Source organism: Pseudorasbora parva, chromosome 4 (genome assembly GCF_024679245.1).
Source record: "Pseudorasbora parva isolate DD20220531a chromosome 4, ASM2467924v1, whole genome shotgun sequence".
NCBI classification, from domain to species: Eukaryota; Metazoa; Chordata; class Actinopteri; order Cypriniformes; family Gobionidae; genus Pseudorasbora; species Pseudorasbora parva.
Genome location: NC_090175.1, coordinates 28,047,019 through 28,069,990, shown reverse-complemented (window position 1 = coordinate 28,069,990; position 22,972 = coordinate 28,047,019). Strand labels below are relative to the sequence as shown.

Below are 22,972 nucleotides of genomic sequence, written 5' to 3'. Positions count from 1 at the left end.
AAATATAAGTATAGTCGTTATACTCTCAGAAGTAAACACGACAGGAGACCAGTAGTGAGTTTATTAAGGAAAATCATCTTTATTTTTACATTGCAATGCAATTTCCCATATGTGTAAGTTTAGATCGCTATAAATCAGAAACTATCATAATCCAGGAAGCATAATTGAAATTTGAAGACATGAAATCTCATGCCCTAAACAAACGACAACAAAACAAAAGAAATGGGATTAATAAATGCCATGGATATTTTGCTCTTGATCTCTTCTACCGACACAACCGTTTTGCACCTTTGCTTATCTGAAAGCTAAAAAATAATAATGTTTGCTTATGTCATGAACTAAAAAAAGATTTCAGGAAAAATTAGGAAATTAGGAAAAAGGTAAAAAATAGAAAGGAGCAAAACTCAGTATATTAGTAAGTTATTGGCATGTTCAACACGCTGTAAACTATGCCAAAATATAATATGAAAACACTGGTTGAAACAGATATCTATATGACTCTAAACAGATGAGATCTTCACCCATTAAGGAGGTATCTAGGATAATGACTACTGGGATAATTGGATGAATACTGTTTAAACTCAATGCCTCTATTATATTATTATTTTTAAATATAATCTAAGCCAGTTTCCCTTGCATAGACAACTAAAAAGGACAACTGCCAACACCAGTGCAAATTAGCCCAGGACTAGATTTAATCCATGTCCAGGGAGCCAGCCATTTTACATACAATACTGAGTTTGTATAAAAAGCTAATGAAAACAGAGGAAAGAAATGCTGGATCGTTTCTTTTACCAGGACAGACACTTTCTCTATACTGCGCTCTCTAAAGCCTGGACCAAGAACAAGGTATATTATTGAAAGAGCTGCCCCATTTTAGGATGTCCAGTTGTTTTAAAACTATAACACAGATAAAATATGCATCGTACATTTAAAAATATATTTAAACTTCTTCAACTAGTTGCTTGAAACAGACGTTTGAAAACCTAAAAAAATATTTTTTTTGTGCCTAACCACAAACCGTTGTACAATAAGACCTACTTGGTCTTCCCTTTTGAAAACTGACAGTCAGACCCATGAAAAACGACATTCTCGGAAATAAAAAGAACAAACAGTTACAATATGCATACGAGTTATACATGTTGCACTATGGATTGAGTAGCTTCATTCAATCAGATCCTACATACTATTATCTTAATAGTAATAATGCATATAAAAGTCACACTGACCATCCTAATCTACCTGTTTCATGCACTTGGGACACTTCCCAGAGCTAAAACCGCTTCCTCCCTAAACAGTCGTAACACTCAAGAACGACCTTTTTTTTTAAACTACTGTGGGACACCTACAAGTGTCTAAAACCCTTAAAGCTAAATTAGACACAATTTCTCTACACTGGTTTGGTCCACATGAGTTCACACATTAGCCAGGACTACATTAATTTCCATAGAAACAGTCGCCGGAGCAACTGCACTCTCTTTATCAGTTTCAGAATGCCTAGCTGTTAACTTCATTTTCCTATTCTTTCAATGGCCGATGCATTTTGACAAGCTCCTCACGCATACAACAGATTTTTACATTGTTTTTGCATATCAAGGTCACTTATTGTATGTTTGAATAGTTTGTCTTCTCTCAGGCAGATATCAATGGCACGTAACAACTAAGATAAAACTAGACCGTTCTGTTTAGCTTATATAGGAGCATAAAAAATACAGTATGTCATTGTTTAACGTGACATCATCGAGCAGGTACTGAAATGATGTGTCAGTGTGCGTTTGGCCTATGTGAAGCCTAATAAGAGGCATCTGTTCGCTACTCTGGAGCACTAGCTCTTGCCAAAATGTCTGCATGAAAAAAAGATGAAAAACAAGAGGTTAACAACAAACCTCTAAAAAAAAAAAAAAAAAAAAACGGCTACATGCTGTTGCCAAGTAACTGGATTCTTGTGTTGGCCGCGTTTCCTCACGCACGTCACAATGAACCATGCTTCGGCTTTTTTTGTGCTTCATTCAGATTCCCAACACATGCAGAACTTCAACACACACACTCTGCCAACACACACACACACACACACACACACACACACACACACGTTTCAAAGGGACAAATATTGGATACGGAGCTTTTGCCAGAGGTAATCTGACTGGATGGACTGGCTACTCAAAAGTTGTGTCTAAACTGATAAACACTAACAGCAAAATATAACTATAACAAGCTATAAACTAAAGTTCTGTAAGGATCCAATAACTGACTTTAACACTGGTCCTAACAAGTCTTTGAATGTAAGTTAATGCAAGATTTAGCCAACATGCTACATGTATGATACATACATGTCCGTCTCATGTAAACCCGTGAGTGTCCTTCCGCTGTGTTTCCATTGGATGTTTATCCCATGTGCTTATTTAGTGGCTGATAAACGAGTCCAGATAGCATCCAACGTTCTTTTGAGCAAACTTTCGTTCATTCTTTTTAGTCATCTTTACAGGAGGGTAAACTGAACTCTGCTACTATGAACATCAGCTTTTTGAGCTTGGTTTGGCAATTATATTCTACTTCACACATCCACGCCTCCTTTTCTACCTCACTCGACATCATCATCATCATCATTATCATCATCACTATCACCATCGTCCTATGAATCTTTACCCTAGAACAGGCCAAAAACATCTACTCTTCCTCCTCTTCCTCCTCCTCTTCATCGTCATCTTCATCGTGGCAGTGTGTGATTTCCTGTGGCGGCTGAGCGAACAGGTGGGGCGGTTTGATTTCGCTAATAGAGCGTGTTAGCTGGTTTCTTTTGCAGTCGATGTCCTTGCAGTCCACGCAGTGGCGGTTGCGTGTGGCCAGAGGAGACTCGGTCTCTGTGTCTACGTGGGCATGCTCCACTGTGGACTCATGGGGCATCTGGGTAAGAAAGGACACGGCAACAGTTTAAAAAAAAAAAAAAACATGTTTAACAGGTACATTAAATAGGTCACTGGGCACAGGAGAGAGAAATGTGGGAGTGTTGGTAGATTTAAGAGGAAGTGTTTGTGTAGACAGAGCTGGCATTTCTGCACCAGTTGGTACTCGAATTAGAAAAATGTAACAATATTAGTTTTTCCATTCCAGGCTTTACTATTCTTAGTACAGCAGCCACCACCCAACTTTATCTGGAACTTGTGTTTACGCCTAGTACCTTTTAAACTACTGTTCTTTCCGCTGGTAAGATTTTTAGAAATACATTTTTGAAAGCTTCTTTTGGTTACCAAGCCTGCATTAATTTGATCAAAAATACAGTCAAAATCTATTTAAATTTCTATTTAAATATTAATAATTTATTCATGTGATGGTAAAGCAGATTTTTTAGCATCATTAATCTAGTCTTTAATGTCACACGATCCTTCGGAAATCATTCTAATATGCCTATTTGATGCTCAAGAAATGATTATTAATATAATCAATGCTCAAAACAATTGTGCTGCTTATATTTTTTGTGGAAACAGTTAAATGGTAAATGGACTGCATTTATATAGCGCTTTTAACAGACCCTATGGCCATCCAAAGCGCTTTACATTTTGCCTCACATTCACCCGTTCATACACCGACGGCGATGTCAGCCACGTAAGGCGCCAGCTCGTCAAGAGCAGCTGGGGTTAGGTGTCTTGCTCATGGACACTTCGACACTTGGTCAGGTGGAACCGGGGATTGAACCACCAACCTTTCGGTTTGTAGACAACCTACATGAACCACTGAGCCACTGCCGTTATGCTTCTTTTTTTTCAGAATTCTTCGAAGATCAAAAGAGCAGTCTCTGTTGTAACTGTTGATCAATTTAATGCATCCTTGATGAGTGAAATACACTTTAGTCTAGGGTCTAATTCTCACTATTAACTAACTATTAACTATGACTTTTACCTCAATAAACCTATTTGCAGTTTATTAATAAGTAAGGTTGTTGTTAAATTTAGGTATAGGGTAGGATTAAGGGATGTAGAATAAATCAGTGCAGAATAAATGCATTAATATTTGCTTTATAAAAACTAATAAACTGTTAATATCCTAGTAATATGCATATTATAAGCAACTAGTTAACAGTGAGAATTGGACCCTAAACTTAAATCTGCAGTAGGTAACTTTTGTAAAAAAAATTTTTTACATATTTGTTAAACCTGTCATTATGTCCTGACAGTAGATTATGAGAAAGATAATCTAAAAAAAACCAAGCTGCTCTGGCTCCTCCCAGTGTGCGCGCCTATTGCCATTTGCAGAAATACACCGCTCCCGGTAAGAAACAACCAATCAGAGCCAGGAGGAGTATCTTAGCAATGTCAATCAAATATGTTTGCTCGCTGATCACACCCCTCTCATGTGCTCTCATGCACAGCACGTACAGTAAGGCGTTCAAATTCAAGACTACCGGTGTACCGCAGCTTTGCTTATGGCGGACAAACAATCCAAACTGCCAATTCCTCGAGTGGCACCTGCTTATAAAATAAAGACGGATAAATAGAAAAAGACAGTTGACGATGATACAAAAGACAAAAAGAAAGAATTAGAGAGCCCGAAATAAAACAAGGGAAAATATCGGAGCGGCTTTTCCGAGGTGGAGGGAGCTAACGTTAATGAAAGGATTAAAAACCGATGCAGAGTTAGCCACATTTCTGCTTGACATGTTGCTGAAATAATGTACTAGCAAACCTTATTTAGCATTACATATCGATAGAATAATTACTTGCATACTCTAACGTTAGTTACCGTTATATTATCTTACTAGCTATTTATTACTTATAGAAATAGCGCAACGTCATATAGTTACATTACATGTATTGAAAAATGTATTGTTTTGAGGACCAAGTTGTAGTCAAAGTATGGGCAGGCCATAGTCAATGTATATCATATTGTTGATGTTTTGTCCGTACCAGTGAATGTGCCATAACTGTTTGCTTACTAGCCTGCACGTTCACGGCAAGCTCCGTTGTGATGAGGGAGGAGCTGTGGAGGGAGGGCTGTAGCGCAGCAGAGAGCAAGGGGGAGTGACCTGTGAGCTGTGCTTGTTCAAATTTTCAGACTAAGTCAACATTTTCAAAAAACTCCCTACTGCAGCTTTAAGTGTTGCCATTAATTAACATTATATTTTTGTGTGTATTGATATTAACATTTAACTTAAATAATGATATTATTATAGTCTGTCTGGGGCATAGGAATTAAATCAGCTATTTGGTATTTGTATCACTAATCCAAGCCTATGTTTATGGGTGTAAATGTGTTTACGGGTGTGAGTGCGTTTATAAGAATGTGTTCTCACCAGTACATGGGCGGCTCTGAACAGGTAGCTGAAGGGGTAGTAGAGCAGGTTGATGAAAGAGGCAGCATACAGATCAGCATAACGCATCACCTGAGAAGCAAACAGAGTCTGCCGAGAGCCACTGCGGAACAGGCTTCCCATCATCCCGTAGCACATGTCCATGTCATGAGTCACTCTCTGATGAGCCAAGACGCACAGAGAGAATCAATGAATCAACATTGTAATGTATAACATCTAATTAATTCCATCCAAATATTTATGGGCTGTTGATTACCATGGGCAATAATTAAACTTAGAAGACTTCAAATCTGCCATTACAAGCATATTTCACAGAAACACATTTCATGTTTGTTTATGCAAACTGAAGAACGAGTCTTCATGAAAATAAATAATCAATAATATTTCTAAACTCTTTTAAAGTTCTTAGGGCAGTACTTTTTATCGAAATTGTGTTTGCATCAATAACTACGGCCTATGTTTATGTGGGTATATATCAGGGTTGTTAAACTCAGGGTTGATCCTGGAGGGCCACAGCCCTGCAGAGTTTTGCTTCAACCTTTATTAAACGCACCTGATCCAGTTAATCAAGTCCTTCAGGCTTATTTGCAAACCACAGGTTTGTCTGTTGAAGCAGGTTTGGAACTAAAATCTCCAGGGCTGTAGCCCTCCAGAATCTCAGGTCAGGAGTTTGACACCCCTGGTATAGATAGACAAGTCACACTTTATATTAGGGGCCAGATCTACTAAACAGGGCAAATTAGCATATGAGCGCAATTCTACAAAAGCGCAGATAGGATTAGTAAGCAAGTGATTTACTGATGACACATAAATTCATAATCCAGATAATTTCCATAATGAACAACACAATCTACTAAAGAGCAGTGCAAAGTAGCGTCTGGGCGGTAAACAATGCATAATATCTAGCAAACCTAAGTAAATCACCTTGCATGATTCTTTGTGTGTCCACGCAATGTCAAGTGCCATTTTTTTACTGCTTGTCTTTAGTAAAACATGACAGCAGTTTTCTAATGGCAAAAGAGGGTGTTTGCTGGTGCAAGCTGTTAGTAAATCTAGCTCAAGGTGTCTTTAACTACCATGTACTTACATAAAAATATATACAGTGGGTACGGAAAGTATTCAGACCCCCTTACATTTTTCACTCTGTTATATTGAAGCCATATTTTTTTCTTCTCATTAATGTACACACAGCACCCCATATTAACAGAAAAACACAGAATTGTTGACATTTTTGCAGATTTGTTAAAAAAGAATTGAAATATCACATGGTCCTAAGTATTCAGACCCTGTGCTGTGACAGACCCTGTGCTGTGATATATTTAACTCATGTGCGGTCCATTTCTTCTGATCATCGTTCAAATAGTTCTACACCTTCATTTGAGTCCAGCTCTGTTTGATTATATTGATTGACTTGACTTGATTAGGAAAGCCACACACCTGTCAATATAAGACCTTACAGCTCACAATGCATGTCAGAGCAAATGAGGTCAAAGGAACTGCCTGAAGAGCTCAGAGACAGAATTGTGGCAAGGCACAGATCTGGCCATGGTTACAAAACAATTCTGCTGCACTTAAGGTTCCTAAGAGCACAATCCGGGCAAACTGAGCTATCGGGGGAGAAGAGCCTTGGAGGGAGAGGTAAAGAAGAACCCAAAGACCACTGTGGCTGAGCTCCAGAGATGCAGTCAGGATATGGGAGAAAGTTGTAGAAAGTTAACCATCAATGCAGCCCTCCACCCGACGGAAGCCAGGCACTGCTCATCACCTGTCCAATACAATCCCAACAGTGAAGCATGGTGGTGGTAGCATCATGCTGTGGGGGTGTTTTTCAACTGTAGGGACAAGACAACTGGTTGCAATCGAGGGAAAGATGAATGCGACCAAGTACAGGGATATCTTGGACGAAAACCTTCTCCAGAGTGCTCAAGACCTCAGACTGGGCCCATGGATCGCCTTCCAACAAGACAAGGACCCTAAGCACACAACTAAAATAACAAAGAAGTGGTTTCACAACAACTCCCCGACTGTTCTTGAATGGCCCAGCCAGAACCCTGACTCAAACCCAATTGAGCATCTCTGGAGAGACCTGAAAATGGCTGTCCACCAACATTTACCATCCAACCTGACAGAACTGGAGAGGTTCTGTGAGGAGGAATGGCAGAAAATCCAGGTGTGAAAAACTTGCTGCATCTTACCCAAAAACACTCATGGCTGTAATAGATCAAAAGGGTGCTTCTACGAAATACTGAGAAAAGGGTCTGAATACTTAGGGCCAAGTTCTTTTTTAATAAATATGCAAAATGTCAATAATTCTGTGTTTTTCTGTCAATATGGTGTGCTGTGTGTACATTAATGAGAAAAAATGAACTTAAATGATTTTAGCAAATGGCTGCAATATAACAAAGAGTGAAAAATGTAAGGGCATATTAAATATATATATATATATGGCCCTGATATTTACGAGTTGGTGGTGTGTCAGTGAGAGACATGGCGGAATACCACAATACTTAAAAGTATTTAGCAGTGATATTGTCAGGCTTTTCTATTTACAGCGATAGCACATGATAATTATGATAGCATTATAATATAACAAAATAATACTATAAAGTTCACAGTAGCTTCATAAATAAATTAAAAACATAAAAATTCACATGCACATTCCTTGTTCTTCATTTTCTGAAAGTAGATTTTAATAACCTAGCTGTGTTTTTGTGTAATTAATAAAGAGAAAGTACTCTGCCATCTTACTCAGACGAAAGTGACTTTGGGTGCGTCTCAATCAGCTCCCTAGTTCAGTTGTCAGGGCACTGATCAGGGAGTCAGCCCATTGACTTATGTCCTGATCAGTGCCCAAACACAGGGTTTGTAAATACGAACGTCCCAAGAAGACTTGAGCGCACCATTAGACTCTGGTGTTGTGAATAAATGTGCCGTCAAAATAAATGTCCGCCACGCCATCAAAATAAAAGTCACAACAACAGGTGTGGCTTACAGAGTTCCTACTGACGAATGCTACCAGAAAAATGGCCCTAGGGGAACATTTAATTCTCGGGGAACCGCCCTGTTGGCTAGTTAATGCAGGTGTAACATTACAATATTTAAAAAATTAGTACAGTGTAAAAACATGTATGTACACAATAAGGGCATTTTATCAAATGAGTGATTTAAATGTTAGTACATAGTAGTTGAAGACTTCATATAAATTGAGAACGATAGATACATACTGTAAACTGAAGATGAAATTTCAGCGATTTCAAATCTATTAAAACAAGATCATAATTGAAATATGTGCAACGTGCGTGTGTGATCTAGTGTGTGTCTGTGTGTACCTTCATTCTTCTCTGGATGGCACTGATATCTGGCCTCTCATTGCTGCTACTGTCCAAATGTCTATGGAAAGAAAGAATGTGATCGAGAGAAAAGTAGAGCCAGAGTGCTTTTCTCTGCTTTTGGCCAAAGAAACTGGGATATGATCCAGCCCTATGACCCTATAAGGTTGTATAAGGATAGTGAGAGAGATTATGGTGTATAATTAATGTCAACCCAAATGTTAGAATCGGTTATACTTGTTATCAACATTACATTTACATTTACAACAGTTACATCAAACTGTATTGTTTATTTTATTTAGTGTTAATAAAATTGAACAAAAGAGGAATTATTAAGCAGAAATATGAGATAATTTCTAAACTTAACTTTACTGGTGAAGTGGTACAAATCAGATTCAGTGTTTGTAATTTGTAACTAAAAGCCCTTTCTACAAGTAGGAATGTAACAATTAAGGTAAATCTGAAAATGGGGTGAACAAATTAAATAGTTTTTTCGATGCAGAACAGCACAGTTAAGATCACTGTTAATGGCTGTTTTTTTTATTTTGTTGGGCTAATGTAATTCCTCTGATTGTCATCCTGTTGGATTCAATTCAAATTTCACCTCATTAAATAAAAGGGTGCCCATTTTAAATTCAGAATTTTGCACATCCCTTAGACATATATAATCACTAAATCACATGCACCCACACTGGTATTCCTATCATTATGAGCACCTTCCATAGGCTTAATGGTTTTTATACTGTAAACTGTGCTTCTAAATCATACTGAGTGTTGTTTTTGATGTAGTTTTCCTCAAGGGGACCAAAAATGTCCCCACAAGGACAATGATTTTGTCTTTGTGGGGGAAAAAAAAATTGCCATAACATAGAGTTTACCTGAACCACACACACACATACACGAGAGAGACAGAAAAAGAGAGAGAGAGAGAGAGAGAGAGAGAGAGAGAGAGAGAGAGAGAGAGAGAGAGAGAGAGAGAGAGAGAGAGAGAGAGAGAGAGAGAGAGAGAGAGAGAGAGTTGCTGAGGCAGCTTGACTCACTTGTATAGTTCTGCCAAGAAAATGTCCAGTCCCTGCAGTTCCTCGAACAGAGCTGTGAATGGGAGGACAGAACACTGTCATGATTGCCTTTCACATCTCCTCCTGAGCCATTCAAGTCTTAACATCTTCTCTCACTCTCTTTTTCCTCTTTCTCTTTGTGAGCATCCTATTCTTTATTGAGTTTCTCACAAGAAGGTCTGATCAGCGTAAATGCTTATGTTTTGCTTTTCACAATGACAAAGCAAAGTTTTTGCTTTGTAACAGAACTGCTGCTCAATACTGAAGATAAAGTAGCTTTTAGGTTACGACACCAAGTAATTCCTGTTGTAATGGTCATGATATATAAAATAGTTACCGGAAGTAGGCCATTGATGATAATTACATAATGCATAATAAACAAATCAAATGTATATGCTAAGAGGGATTACATTTTGGAACCCCAAAATATAACTATACATTGCTATAAAAGCCTATATTGCAAAAAAATCAAATTGTTAAATAGGTTTACTGAAGATATTCACCATATTTTCTGCAGAGATCAGCACCAAAACTCTACTTGCAGCTATATATCACCAATGTGCTTATGCCAACAATGCTTAAAATACATTCTGTGCGAAACAGGTCAAAGGCTTATTTTACTGAAATATGGCAATTCTTACAGCTTTTGTCTGTCCACACATGCAGCTCCTGGGCCAATTCAGGAATCACCAGGAATGTCCGCCAACCCTGTCGCTTCTTGGACTTAAGTATATCTCCAAAAATATGATCTCCAATGTACACAATATCCTTCCCTTTTGCTCCGAGCAAATCACACACAGTGTCAGAGGAACCTGGGCAAAGATGACAACATACATTTTTAAAATAGAGTGTTGAACATGAGATTGGCTGTTTTGGTGTGAATTTTTGACTTTGCTCTTTGTTCTCAATGAAATGAGATGTTTGTCATAGCATAAATAATCAGCCATAAACACCTCAGCCAATCAATGCTCTCTTACAGGTCTCACCTTTAGTGAATCAGGATAAAGATAACACTTACCAAGATCATATTGTGTACAATGTGCCTTAATTAACAATGAGCAATATATTTGTACAGTATTTATAAATCTTTGTGGGCACACTTTAGATTAGGGTACAATATGCACTAATAACTAACTATTAACTATGAATTTTTCCTCAATAAACTCCTAATTACTGCTTATTAATAGTTAGTAAGGTTGTTACGTTTAGGTAATTGGGTAGGATTAGGGGTGTAGAATAAGGTCATACAGAATAAGGCATTAATATGTGCTTTATAAGTACTAATAAACTGTTAATATCCTAGTAATATGCATATTAAAAAGCAACTTGTTAAAAGTTAAAAGTGAGAATTGGAGCCTAAACTAAAGTGTTAACATCTTTGGAAATGTTAAAGTTAAAAAAAATCCACCAGTTCATTGTTAGTTGTGTTAGCTCAGGTCCATTTAATGCCATTAATAAACAAAATTAATCATGCAAGATAATGTAGTTATCTAATGTACACACGCAGTGAAAAATAATGTGAGAAAGTGTTGATCTGTAATAGACTTGTGATCTAAATGTCAGTCATCAATAGAATGAGGAGATACATCTGTGAGTGTCGTTTGCATCTATATTCAAGAATTTCCAGTACCTCCAGAGTAAACAATGCCATGTTGTAAAGGTCCAGTGTATGTTCCTATTTTCAGCCGCCCTGTGGTCTAGGATAAAGAACAGACCGATTAATATTTAGATGTCCAAACTTTCTGAATATTAATTCAATGTACTTCAGAGGTGATAAGCCAGAGGGCCGGGGCCCACTAGGGGGCCTCAACACGTCAAAGGGTGCCCCAAGATGACTTAAATAAGACAGACAAGCTTTAACAACATAAAAAAATCTAAGCATGGACCCTAATAATCCACTTGTAATCAGACTACTAGAACCACATAAATCGGAATGAATTGTCCAAATTCAATTCAAATTGTATGGGGTGGTTTAACCCTTTTCTAATCTGTTCGATAGGACATAAACATAAGCAGAAACTGGAAAGCTCTGCGCAATGTGTGCAATGATGTAGAAATGGAGTAATTACATACAGTATGATTTAGGAATGAGCTGATGTTGTTGAAAATAGTCGAATAAATAAATAAATAACTGTCCTGTCATTGTATAATTCTTATTCCAACTATCTCCTGTGAAGTGCTGCAGGATAGCACTGTCCCATTAGACCTTGCTTCTGACTCTCATCCACAGACGCCTTATTTTGGGTGCTGGAAGTGTGTGTTTTTACTGCTTGATAAATATAAGCACCAAGGGACAAAGCTTTATGTGACCACAGTCTACTAATCTTGACACGAAATAGATAAATATTAAGTCTGCTTTTTAAAACAAAGAAATTAAGTGATGACTGGATGATGGTTAGTATGTGCCAAAAGCAGGAAACTCTGTATATTCATGCAGTGTGCGCATGTCAAAAGATCACATTCGGTTTGTTGCTTGTGACATATAAACGTGCACATAAACGCGATCACTTTATTCAGCATTCAAGTAAACACTATGTTTGAATTCATCAGTCGGAATGGAACAAAAAGTGTCCATGTGAACGTAGCTATTGTATTTACTATTTTAATTGGTTCCCTCAAGAACTGTCACTTTAAATTTAAGAAAAAGGTTTCTCCCAGTCTTGGAAAATCTGGAAATATGTCATGATATGTCATGACATTTTTTACAATAAAAAGTTCATTGGTAAGTGTAAACAATAAAGAACATTCCGTTATTAACATCTCTAGAATTATGGAATTAATCTATTTTAATTACATATCATTATTTTATTTGAAAATACTGCCATGATTAGTTACTGTACACATGCAAAATTTTAAAATCAAGCAGCTTTGCCATTACATCAGAAGTACCAGAAATATCTTGGTTGGTCATCTCTTAAAAAGATTTGGGGTCTTGGAATCAAAAAATTTGAAAACCACTATTAAAGGGACATGGTGGAGAAAAAAAGAAATATAAGATGGGAGGTAAATAAGAAGTCATTTGTCATAAGTCATAAGTAATGTGAGTTCTCTCGCAAATGTTTTGCATTCTCGTCACAAAACTTTGCATTCACTCGCAAAACCTTTTGAGCTCATTTCCCCCCTGCATGTCCCTTTAGGGGCTCTGTATTTTATCACTGTTACCTTTTTAATGTTACATTTTCTCAGCACAAATAAATAAATAATCACAAAAAATCAATTGTGCCTGCTGAAAGCACCGTTTATGTGCACACACTGTCTGCGTTGTTTTAACGACTGACTCAATAAATGAATTATGCAAAGCAGGTAATGTTGCAAATACACCCACAAAAGAAGAACTACATTTTGCACTGCTCCTATTGGCTCACGCCAGCCAGTTATTTATGCTGTGTGCTGTTTAGCCACCTAATATTGCAAAAGGAGGACAGGACAGTGCTCAGCTTTCAGCTATATTGTGATCAGCAGACTTCAGTATAAAGGCTCCATACTCAGTGCTGACTAACCCTCTTTGTGATTGGGTTCAGCAGGATAAAATGTCCCAGAATGTGCAACACTACACCTGCTGACTTAGAGAGTTGGCTTCTGTTTTTGTAGGGGTTTTGGTGCGGTATACTCACTGTATCCACCTGTCTCAGAACCGTTCCCTCTCCAAAAAATAAAGGCTTTCGAGCATCAACTAGGATGAGGTCAAAGTACGACTGCCAGGGACGGTGTGGAGTGCCATGCTACAACAACGACAAAAAAATCATTACTATGAGCAACAATGTATAGCTGGAAACTCTTTAGAAAAGTTTTAAGAGAGGTAAAAAAAAAGCAATACCTTTGGGCCATGGGGGAAGTCAAACAAGTATGTCATAATTTTCTGTAAAACAAATCAAAACAAAAGCTGGCTTGGTTAAAAGATGAAGATGATGGCTTAAACAAATAGTTTCATGAGGGTCAGGGTTAGGTCTAGATAGTATGTGCGTCCAAATATGAAACAAACCAGTCGCATGTTTGGCTGTCTGTTGCTCTGGTCCAAAACCTAAAGAGCTGCACACAGAGAAATTTTGAAGGAATCATAGGCACAGTTCAAAGCAGTTTGAAAAGATTTTTAATTCGCTCCCTCAACAATTGTCATTTGAACCAGCGTTCTCACAGTCTTGGAAAAACAGACATTAATTTTTTTTTGGAGATATGCATAAAAATGTTTCCTAATTATGTAAAGCTCTAAAATATTTTATTGGTCAAATATTGCTGAGAGATTACCATTTGTGAGTAAAAATTGATTTCTGCCAATTGCTAAGGCGAAAACGTTTATAATAAAAAACAAAAAAAACAAATTAATAATACTGATAGCAATAGTGTTGATGATTCTAAAAGTTACAGATAAAAACAGTTAAATATAATAGACTTTAGTGAGGGTAGTGGCAGTGCCAAATTTAATTAACAGGAATGAAAACGAGGTTGTGGATATAGGCTAAAATACAGTGTGTTCAATGGCTTGTACTATTGTTTAACAACATACTTGTTCAGCTGATGAAATCTTTCCAAAAGGCTTTCAGTATGGAAAAACTCTGTAAAACGGTATTAAAAAATAAATAAAAAAATACGGTTAGCTCAAAAAAGCACATCCTTCATAAACTTATCGACACAGCTCCGAGGGGTTAATGATTCAAATCGATGGCGTTTTTGTTAGAAAAATATCCATATTTAAAATGTATAAAATTAAATATCTATTTTCCGGCAGAGCACCTTCTGTATTAAACTTACACAGAAAGGGTTTCGCTTCTTGTAGTTCAAAACGCTTACGCTACGTTCTAGTGATGTGTTGCGGCAGTTATGCTTTTTTCATCAGTTAAATAAGGAAAGCGGTCTGCCGGAAGTTACATATTTTACTTTATAAAGTTTTAAACATGGATATTTTTCTAACAAAATCACCATCGATTTGCATCATAAACCCCTCAGAGCTGTGTGGAGTACGTTTATAATGGATGTGATTTTTTGACCTTCAAACTGATTTTTTGACTGCCATTATAAAGCTTAGAAGCTTCAGGATATTTATTAATATAACTCAATTGTGTGAATCAGAAAGAAGAATGTCATTTACACCCAGGGTGACTTGATGGTGAGTAAACCATGGGCTAATTTTCATTTTAAAGTGAACTAATCCTTTAAAACTGATTTTACCCAACATTTGTGTGTGCTATGTTATTAGAGTATTGAACTGTTAGCTTACATAAAGCTGCCAATGTAAAGCATTTCAAATCTGTCCTTTTAGTTAGCATGCTGCCATATGTGTCTGTGCTTGTGTGCTTGTATGCAGCTCACTAGGTTCTGAAACAGAGCTTATGAATGTGTTTGGATCAGTAAACTCACTTCTGTGTATTTGTAGTCACTGTTGGTTGCTAAGAAAACTTTAGCGACTTCAGTCATGCGGCTCAGCAGCAATGGCAACTTTGCCTTTAAATGGGGAAAAAAACTTTTAGAATTACTCTTCCCTTACAAAATCTAATACAAAAAGGCAAATCAGTAACTTAAAAAAATTAAAAGACAAACTTACATCTTTCACAACATACTTCTCCAGGTTTTCCACCGTTTTCTCCTTCAATGTTCCCTGAGTAGATCAGAAACCGAGCAAGAAATTACTTAAATTATGTTTCCAATAAAAACCTAATGTTTATATCAAATTTACTATTAATCATTAGCCTGGTGTTACCAGACTCTCATACATTTCATTTGTACAGAGAGTCTGGGCACTCTCAATTGACAAGTGTTTACTTCTGCGAAGGCGGGAACTCTGTTGAAGATTTAAAAAAACTATTGGATCTGCCATAACCAATTGCTAAAGTTTGGTCGTGACGTATGACATCCTGCGTCCTTCGCCTGTTTCTCACAAATCCGTCTAAATAAATGTGCAGGCCACCTCAGTGATAAAGCCATAGGATGAAACCTAAAACTGGTGCATTCAGATTGTGGTCCTTAACATGATTGTATGCTGTAAATAAAATGTCATATGCTTAGTATGATGAGAATAAATGCTGCCATAAATAAAAGCATGTAAACATTTGAATTGAGCCGTTATTTTAATTTGTTTGAGTGGTGATGAGATATATTGCTCTTGTAAATACTTGCCAGCATTTTAAAGAAATACAAGTCTAGAAATTCATCCAAATAACAGCAAAGCGCAACCGTACGGTACTCTGCAGTGGTCAAAAAGGATATAAAGAGTGAATTTTGAAGTGATATATTCTTGAAAACTCAAGATGTGTATTCGGACAGCTATTACATCATTACACGACCGTGGGGTGCTTGTCAAAAGCAGTAGGTAACTCGGCCGGGGATTTTTACGCGGGTGGTGGGAAACAGACGGCAATAAAATCACTGACTAGCCCCTGTAACTTAAATGATGGCAATACCTACCGACCCAATGAGAAACAATTACCGTCCGAATAGGGCTTCAGCCAACTCCTTCACCACTAATGGAGCGATCTAGAAAATGTCTGATTTCTGTGCAGATGCCTTATAAATGAATTTAATTATTTAACAGATCTCGGGTTTTGGATTAACACTGAACTGACTTGTCTTTTTAGAGCTGCTTTATAGCAGAATTGAACTTGAAGAAAGACAAACAGAGAACCTTTTTTACCTTAAAATGTATCCAGTCTACAGCGTCTCGGATATCTTGGAACATGCTCTTGAAGGACATGAAGAGGTCTCCATCCTTAAAGCCTGTTTCACAGCTAAAGGTTTAGAAGAACAAAGGGACAGCAGAGTAAGAGGCCGAGCGCCAGCTATGACACATTTTATCGACAGTCAGACATGTTTAAATGGGACAGTCTTCCCTTGTTTGTGGTTGTCCGAGCCAAACAGGAAAGCTCTCTCCCCCTAAAAGGACCAACAGGTGTTTCAGAGGACATGCATCCATACCAAAACACAAATCACAGACTATTACGTTTTAACAGATTTTAACTACACTAAAGAGGTCTGGCTGCTTTTTTTTTCCCAGAGCATGAATAAAGTTATGTCCATGCGGTTTAAAAGTTAGAATTTTAAACTGTCTATTTTACGTAGTTTACATGCACTGTGATTAGTCATTAGCAAGTTATAGTAAACTGATGATACATTATGTCATGCATGATCATAAATCATAGTTGAATTACAGACAACAATCTGCTGTATCATCCTGCTTTATAGCATAGTTGTAACATTTTATGCTGTATTAAGTTTTTTCTTATCAAGTTGTAACGTGCTTTCTGGTGGACTGATATAGAGCGTCAAATAGTCCTCACCCACAGTAAATGATACTGATTATCAAATCACTGGTATGGTTGTATGCAGTGTCCAAGGCAACAGAGTAATAGAATCATAGTCACTGGAACGCCTACCTGGAATATCGGTCACAGTTTGAGAAGAAGTCAACCAGACAGGCTAAGAGGTATGTTTCTGTGTGGAGAGAGAGCAACAGATATAGAAAACAAGTGTGAAAGGTATCAAATTTAAGCATGAACAACTTACAATTTGTTTTGCCTATTATTTAAAATATAAACTACCATTTAAAAGTCAGTAAGATTTCTTTCATTCATTTCAACAAGAATGCATTAAATTGATCAAAGTTGAGATAATGTTACAAATAATTTTAATTAATTAAAATAAATTATTTTGAAATGCCTATCATCAGAGAATCCTGAAAAAAAGAATTTATTAGTTTCCATAAAATATTAAGCAGCACAACTCTTTTCAACACTGAAATACTGGAGTAAGGCTAAAAATGTTTCATCAAAAGGAATACATTAAAATTGTATATTTGATCAAATAAATGCAGTCTTGTTGAGAATAAGAGACTTGCTTGAGACTGACTTTTAAAGGTTAGTGGGCGTAAAGGTAACATTTTGCCACACCTGCCAACCTTGAGAAAATGTACCGGCCAAGGCGGCCATAAATAATTTTGATCAGCCATTAAACTGTATGTACATTATTCAAAGGAAGGTACGCAGACATGCCTGAAGCAAGGCAACGCAGATTCTCATTCCCTTCTCAGAAAACTAGGAATACATACAAAACCAGAGACATTCCCTTTCCTAGGGAAGTCAACGCTGCATCATGACACTATGGGGACATTAATACCCAATACGCCAAGCTGATTAATGAAGGTTACCAAGCATAATTTAGTCAGGCTTAAATGTGTCAGCAACCAAATAGGACGCATCCTGTGGCACCACAGCCTTGCTCCCTAGAAAGCTAGTGTTATAGGCCCAGAAGCAAAAAAAAAATCCAGAAGCTTCCATGCTCAACCATTCCTGACACGGGTACTCCTGCCCAAACCAGTGTGAGCCACAGCTAGAGAGACAGCCCAGAGCTACAAAGAGCAGCGCTATCAGTGAAGACTGTACAGAATTAGACTCAGCTAAGTCACTAGCACCACAATCCGGCAACCAAACTAGTTGACAGGTAAAATATGGAGTCACTTGCAGCTCTACACTGTTAGATACCACATGTTTACATTAAAGTAAAATATCGTAATTTATTGCATTCTGGGTCATTTTGATTGAGCAGGAATATTTTAGTGCTGCTGTAACCTGGCTGTAATATACCAGTCAACAATACAACAATACCACCTTACATCAAATCACACAGACAGAAGAACACAAACTGGTGACTGGAAAAGGAGAACAGTGGATTTCTGAAAGTTCAGCAAGGTAATTGCTATACTGCACATTGTTTTAAATGTGGAATGAAATGGCAAATTAAGCCAGCGAACATTGCAATCTTTTCCCTCACTTAGTAATTTCTGGTTGAAAAAACAGTAACAGAGTTGGATGTCTACCCGCTGAATTATTTCGACCAAGTTGAGGTTTTTTTGGAACAGTGGAAGAACAAACTGAAATGGTTTTGGAGCGTTTTATTTTGTTTCTGTCGAATTTGAATGAAGATTGTTTTATGATGGTGTGCAAGGGTAAAAGTACTGTATTGGTCCATGGAGTCTGGTGGTTTTGAGGATATCGATAAATGACTGTTTGTGTTTAAACAAGAAAGAACTTATGATTAACCAAAATGTGCATCTCTGTGAGGATATTTTCCATAATGTGTTGTCCAATCAGAGACTGTCAGTGGCAAAACATTGTATTGGCCTTCATTTGGATTGGAAGAATTCACAGAGTGCGCTTCCAAATCCAGAGATAGGGCTTTTTTATAGTCAGGAAGAAAGAGAAAGCTGAACACCCATCTCAAGCTCCACCCACTCAAACCGATAAAATGCTCTTAACCAGATCGGAAGAGTCTGCTCCTCAAGTGGGATTCCTGACAGAGTAATGGAGCTAGCGGGAAAAGCCCAATGAAGGGACATGCTCTTTTCATACTTCTACTATCTACAATCCCCATGCACCACGGGGTGCGGACGCTCGACTCATCATCCCAGAAAGAGTCATGCAACGGTGGAGCTACCCACTTCAAATAATGTTTACAATGAATGCATTCAGCTCCCTCGAAGGCCTAACGCACTTTGCGCAAACGCTTGATTCTCATCCCTCGCGAGAGAGTCAAGCAAGAACAGATTTACCATAAATGCATTGCAATGAGTGTATCCTACTCCCTCGAGAGTCGAATGCGCTCTGAACAGTTCTTAGCTTCACTTGCACATACGAACAAAGGGGCTTTGTGAAGACAAAAAGCTAAAAATGTGTAATGCAGGTAGCCTTTTATACACTCGGGAACTCCATGTGACATCATCGGACTGCCGTCAACTAATAAGATTGACAGCGAGTCAATCCTCAGACACTGGGTTCTGCAGGTCAGTAGTGTTAAAGGTGCCTTAGAATGAGTTGAAACAGTATGTTAAATTATTCTCTGATATCTACATAGAGGGTATGTGGCTTATTTAAGGGCACACATTGTCCAGATACAGTTTTACAGGTCCATTTACAACCCTATAAATTGTCCCTAGGATGTAATGCTCTGTTTTTGCCTTATTTGGAAGGGTCACGAATATTAATGTTGAGCTCTGCTCTGATTGGCTTATTTCAGCCGCTCACAGCTCACAGCAGTTCAGCGAAGCGGCTCATGAGTCCTGACCATCCTGACAGAACACAGACCGACTTTAAAGGGTTACTTCAGCGATTAGCATATGGCTTTGTATCAGTAGAAACCCTGGAGAATATTCAAATTATTGTGCTTTCCCCTCTCATATCTCCCTGAGACGAGAGATTTATGCATTTTATTTCTGGAAAAATTCCTCCTATGATGCAAAATGACGATTTTTGCATCATAGGAGGAATGTTTGCCCAGAGGCTAAAGACTACAGCCAGCAGAGGGAGCCATTTCCGCATGTTTTGAATCCGGCATTGGGGGATGGGAGATTACACTCAGCTGGCAGGGACAGCTCAGCTTGCAGACAGGATCATTTAAACGGAGCTATGGTGAGCAATGTAAGTCTTTTAACTTCTCAAATTCATTTCTATGAAAGTTAAGCTTGCAAAGGCATGAACTGAAACGTGCCAGACTGAACTCGCGTTGTGAATGTATGCCGCGAATGTAGTCGCGATTACCTCAGCTCTCATCACTCCTGCAGTTAGTGCTCAGTGCTGTGATACTCGCGCGGTGACTCACTCATTATATTGAACAGACACGTTCAGTTTTTAATTGTAGTGTCTCTAACTCAGTCACAGTAATGAAGTTGTTGGTGTTGGGAATGGCCTCACAGGGCAGCGAAGCATTCTGGGAATTGTAGTCTTTCATCCCCATGGGACAAAAATACATTTTCTGTCTTTTCTCAGTCTAGAAGACACCAAATTCAAAAATAATTTCACATTTCTACTGCATTGATGACCCAGTTTAAATACAGATTCATCTTCCCAGCGCTGAAGTACCCCTTTAATGACACTTTATGCAGAACATCTCAAATGTAGATTGATAAAATGCAGTCTACTTGTTTATGGGTGTTTTCAGATCATCCGCGCGTGAGAGAGAGTGTTCGTGCGTACGGTTGCCAGATTTCAGTCATTTAAATCCCCCAAACAGAGCTTTTCTGTGAAAAGAACACGTATACTATCCGGTGTTTTATCTAAACGCGAGCGGATGATCTAAAAACACCAATAAACAAGTAGGCTGCATTTCAGCAATCTCCATTTGAGATTCTCTGCTTAAAGTGTCATTCGGTCTACATTTTAGACTTGTCTTTTTTCGTCAACGATATTGCATGTTTATATAGCGTTAGTCACAATGTAGGCTACGCAGTGACTGTGATGTATACATACTCTGAAATACAAGCATGCAAAAACATCATAGGCCTACTTCAGTTCTCAAAAATATAAACATATAACTTATATTTTTACAAAACGCATAGCCTCGTCGAATGTCGTTTTAACTTATATGGTGGAAAAGGTGACTTTGCTAGAAGGATCGAGTGAAAAGATCAGTAAGCAACGTATCTACGGTTGTATTTTGTAATACAAAATAACATTAGCCTTTGTCATTAGACACCCTATTTAGTTTTGTATGGTACTTGGAGTTTCCTATTGTTACTGTACTAGCATCTTGCGTTATCTAGACAATGCTGTTTCTCTAAGAAACTTTCAATTTAATCAGAAAATGTTTAAACAGCTAGTCAATAAGTGGATAAATCGCTTGCAGGAACATAGTTGCCCTTTTCTTCAGTTTAAGACACTGAGCTAAGCTTCCTTGAAATGGGCCGAACAAACAAACGATTTTGAATTAAATTGTTGTGGTATAAAGTCCTCATGTCTCCTGCACAGCCTGGAACATTACGTGTGTCATGAGAGATGCCGTTTTCGCTAACCTCAAGTGTCGTTTGTTTACCTGCAGTTCTGATGATTCGGCTTAGTTAGTTGCGTCTTGACAATGTTTGGACGGATGCAAATGTTGGGGGCATGCATATAAATGATCCCCAATGCTTGCGTCACGGTTGGCGTTATGTTGAGAATCACTTGTTTTTCTGTGGTGTTTTTTATTCACGAGATTTACATATGAAGGAGGAGGCAATGGTGTTTGAGACTCACAGTATGTGATGTCCATGTGCTGGATTATTTCACTATGGCAAGGTTAATTCAATTTTTCATTCTAGGGCACCTTTAAGTTGTCTACAAAAGTTTTTTTTTTTTTTTTTACAAACTTGTATGCTTAAATATGTTTGGCATATGTTGCATTTTTAAATGCATGATATAATCGATTTAAACTCACAGCACTTGTGGAAATGGAGAGTGTGGAGCATCATTTACTGCAAAACGAGACACTCAAAACACTAATGTGAAAAGATGCGCTTCACTCTGAAGCATGCATTGCATCAGATATAATTACAATGCAGTCTTTGCAATTTGATAATCGCGCTAAAGAATATTGCATTCTCAGGCATTTTAAAATGAATTTAAAAAAAGACTGGCCGACTGGTAAGTTTACCCATCAATGTTAATATTCATTTGTATTTGGCACTTGGTGAATGTTATTTTTAGGCCCTGGTAATGCATATGTATGCAATTACACATACATTTAAAAAAATGTATCATACTAATCCATCACATCAATTACCTGCTTTAAATGTAATTGGAAGTAATATATTACAATTGCGTCTTAAATGCAAACCAAGCTTGCATTTTGATAGGAGTTAAATACACCTTAAATACTCCTACCCCAAAACCTACCCATCACAGGAAACATTCAGTATTTTTAGTTTTTGAAAAAACTCATCCTGTATGATTTGTTAGCATATTGAAAAATGGGGACATAGGTATTACAAGGAGAGGGTGACATTACCCATGTCATACCCATGTCATTATATGTCAAATTTGTGTCCTGATATGTCACAAAAACAAAAACAAGCACACACACACACACACACACAAATGTTTTTGTGAACTGTGGGGACATTTCATAGGCATAATGGTTTTTACACTGTACAAACCATATTTTCTGTCCGCCTACACTGCCCCTGCCCCTAAATCTATCCATCACAGGAAATATTCTGCAGGTTTACATTTTCAAAAAAACTCATCATGTATGATTTATAAGCTTATTGAAAAGAGGGGACATGGGTAATGTCCTCATATTTCACCCTATCCTTGTCATTTCCCCACCACACACGCACGCACGCACACACAGTATTAAGAGTTTAAAAAGCCACTTTTAAGCCACTGAATGGCATCCAGTGACAGGGAAATGCAAGGCAGTGATGGAGTGCCTACCTGGAAGGTTAAAAAGTGTGTTGAGGATGTAGAAGCGTTCTGTGTCATCCCGCTGGATAAACTTGTTTGGATAGAGCTCTCGGATGTCAGGGCTGGCAGGGAACACAGGAA

General features: G+C 37.8%; 1 protein-coding gene across 3 annotated transcripts in view; it reads right to left on the bottom strand.

Annotated features, from left to right (window-relative positions):
• Window positions 1-362: 362 nt before the first annotated feature.
• The window catches only part of nt5c2b (5'-nucleotidase, cytosolic IIb), a 36,146-nt gene continuing 13,536 nt past the window's right edge, over window positions 363-22,972 (bottom strand). Inside the window, exons 6-19 of one of the 3 annotated variants that reach the window (XM_067441437.1) lie at window positions 22,862-22,953; window positions 17,057-17,114; window positions 16,506-16,556; window positions 16,318-16,411; window positions 15,232-15,285; window positions 15,048-15,131; window positions 13,510-13,551; window positions 13,307-13,414; window positions 11,323-11,389; window positions 10,334-10,504; window positions 9,675-9,726; window positions 8,635-8,695; window positions 5,288-5,464; window positions 363-2,904 (exon numbers count right to left, since the gene is read on the bottom strand). In XM_067441437.1, coding sequence (XP_067297538.1) covers window positions 2,668-2,904; window positions 5,288-5,464; window positions 8,635-8,695; window positions 9,675-9,726; window positions 10,334-10,504; window positions 11,323-11,389; window positions 13,307-13,414; window positions 13,510-13,551; window positions 15,048-15,131; window positions 15,232-15,285; window positions 16,318-16,411; window positions 16,506-16,556; window positions 17,057-17,114; window positions 22,862-22,953 — 1,348 coding nt within the window. In that variant the 3' untranslated portion in view covers window positions 363-2,667. Of the gene's footprint in view, window positions 2,905-5,287; window positions 5,465-8,634; window positions 8,696-9,674; window positions 9,727-10,333; window positions 10,505-11,322; window positions 11,390-13,306; window positions 13,415-13,509; window positions 13,552-15,047; window positions 15,132-15,231; window positions 15,286-16,317; window positions 16,414-16,505; window positions 16,557-17,056; window positions 17,115-22,861; window positions 22,954-22,972 lie in introns of those variants that run through there. The other 2 variants (XM_067441435.1, XM_067441436.1) reach the window with 2 other exon arrangements.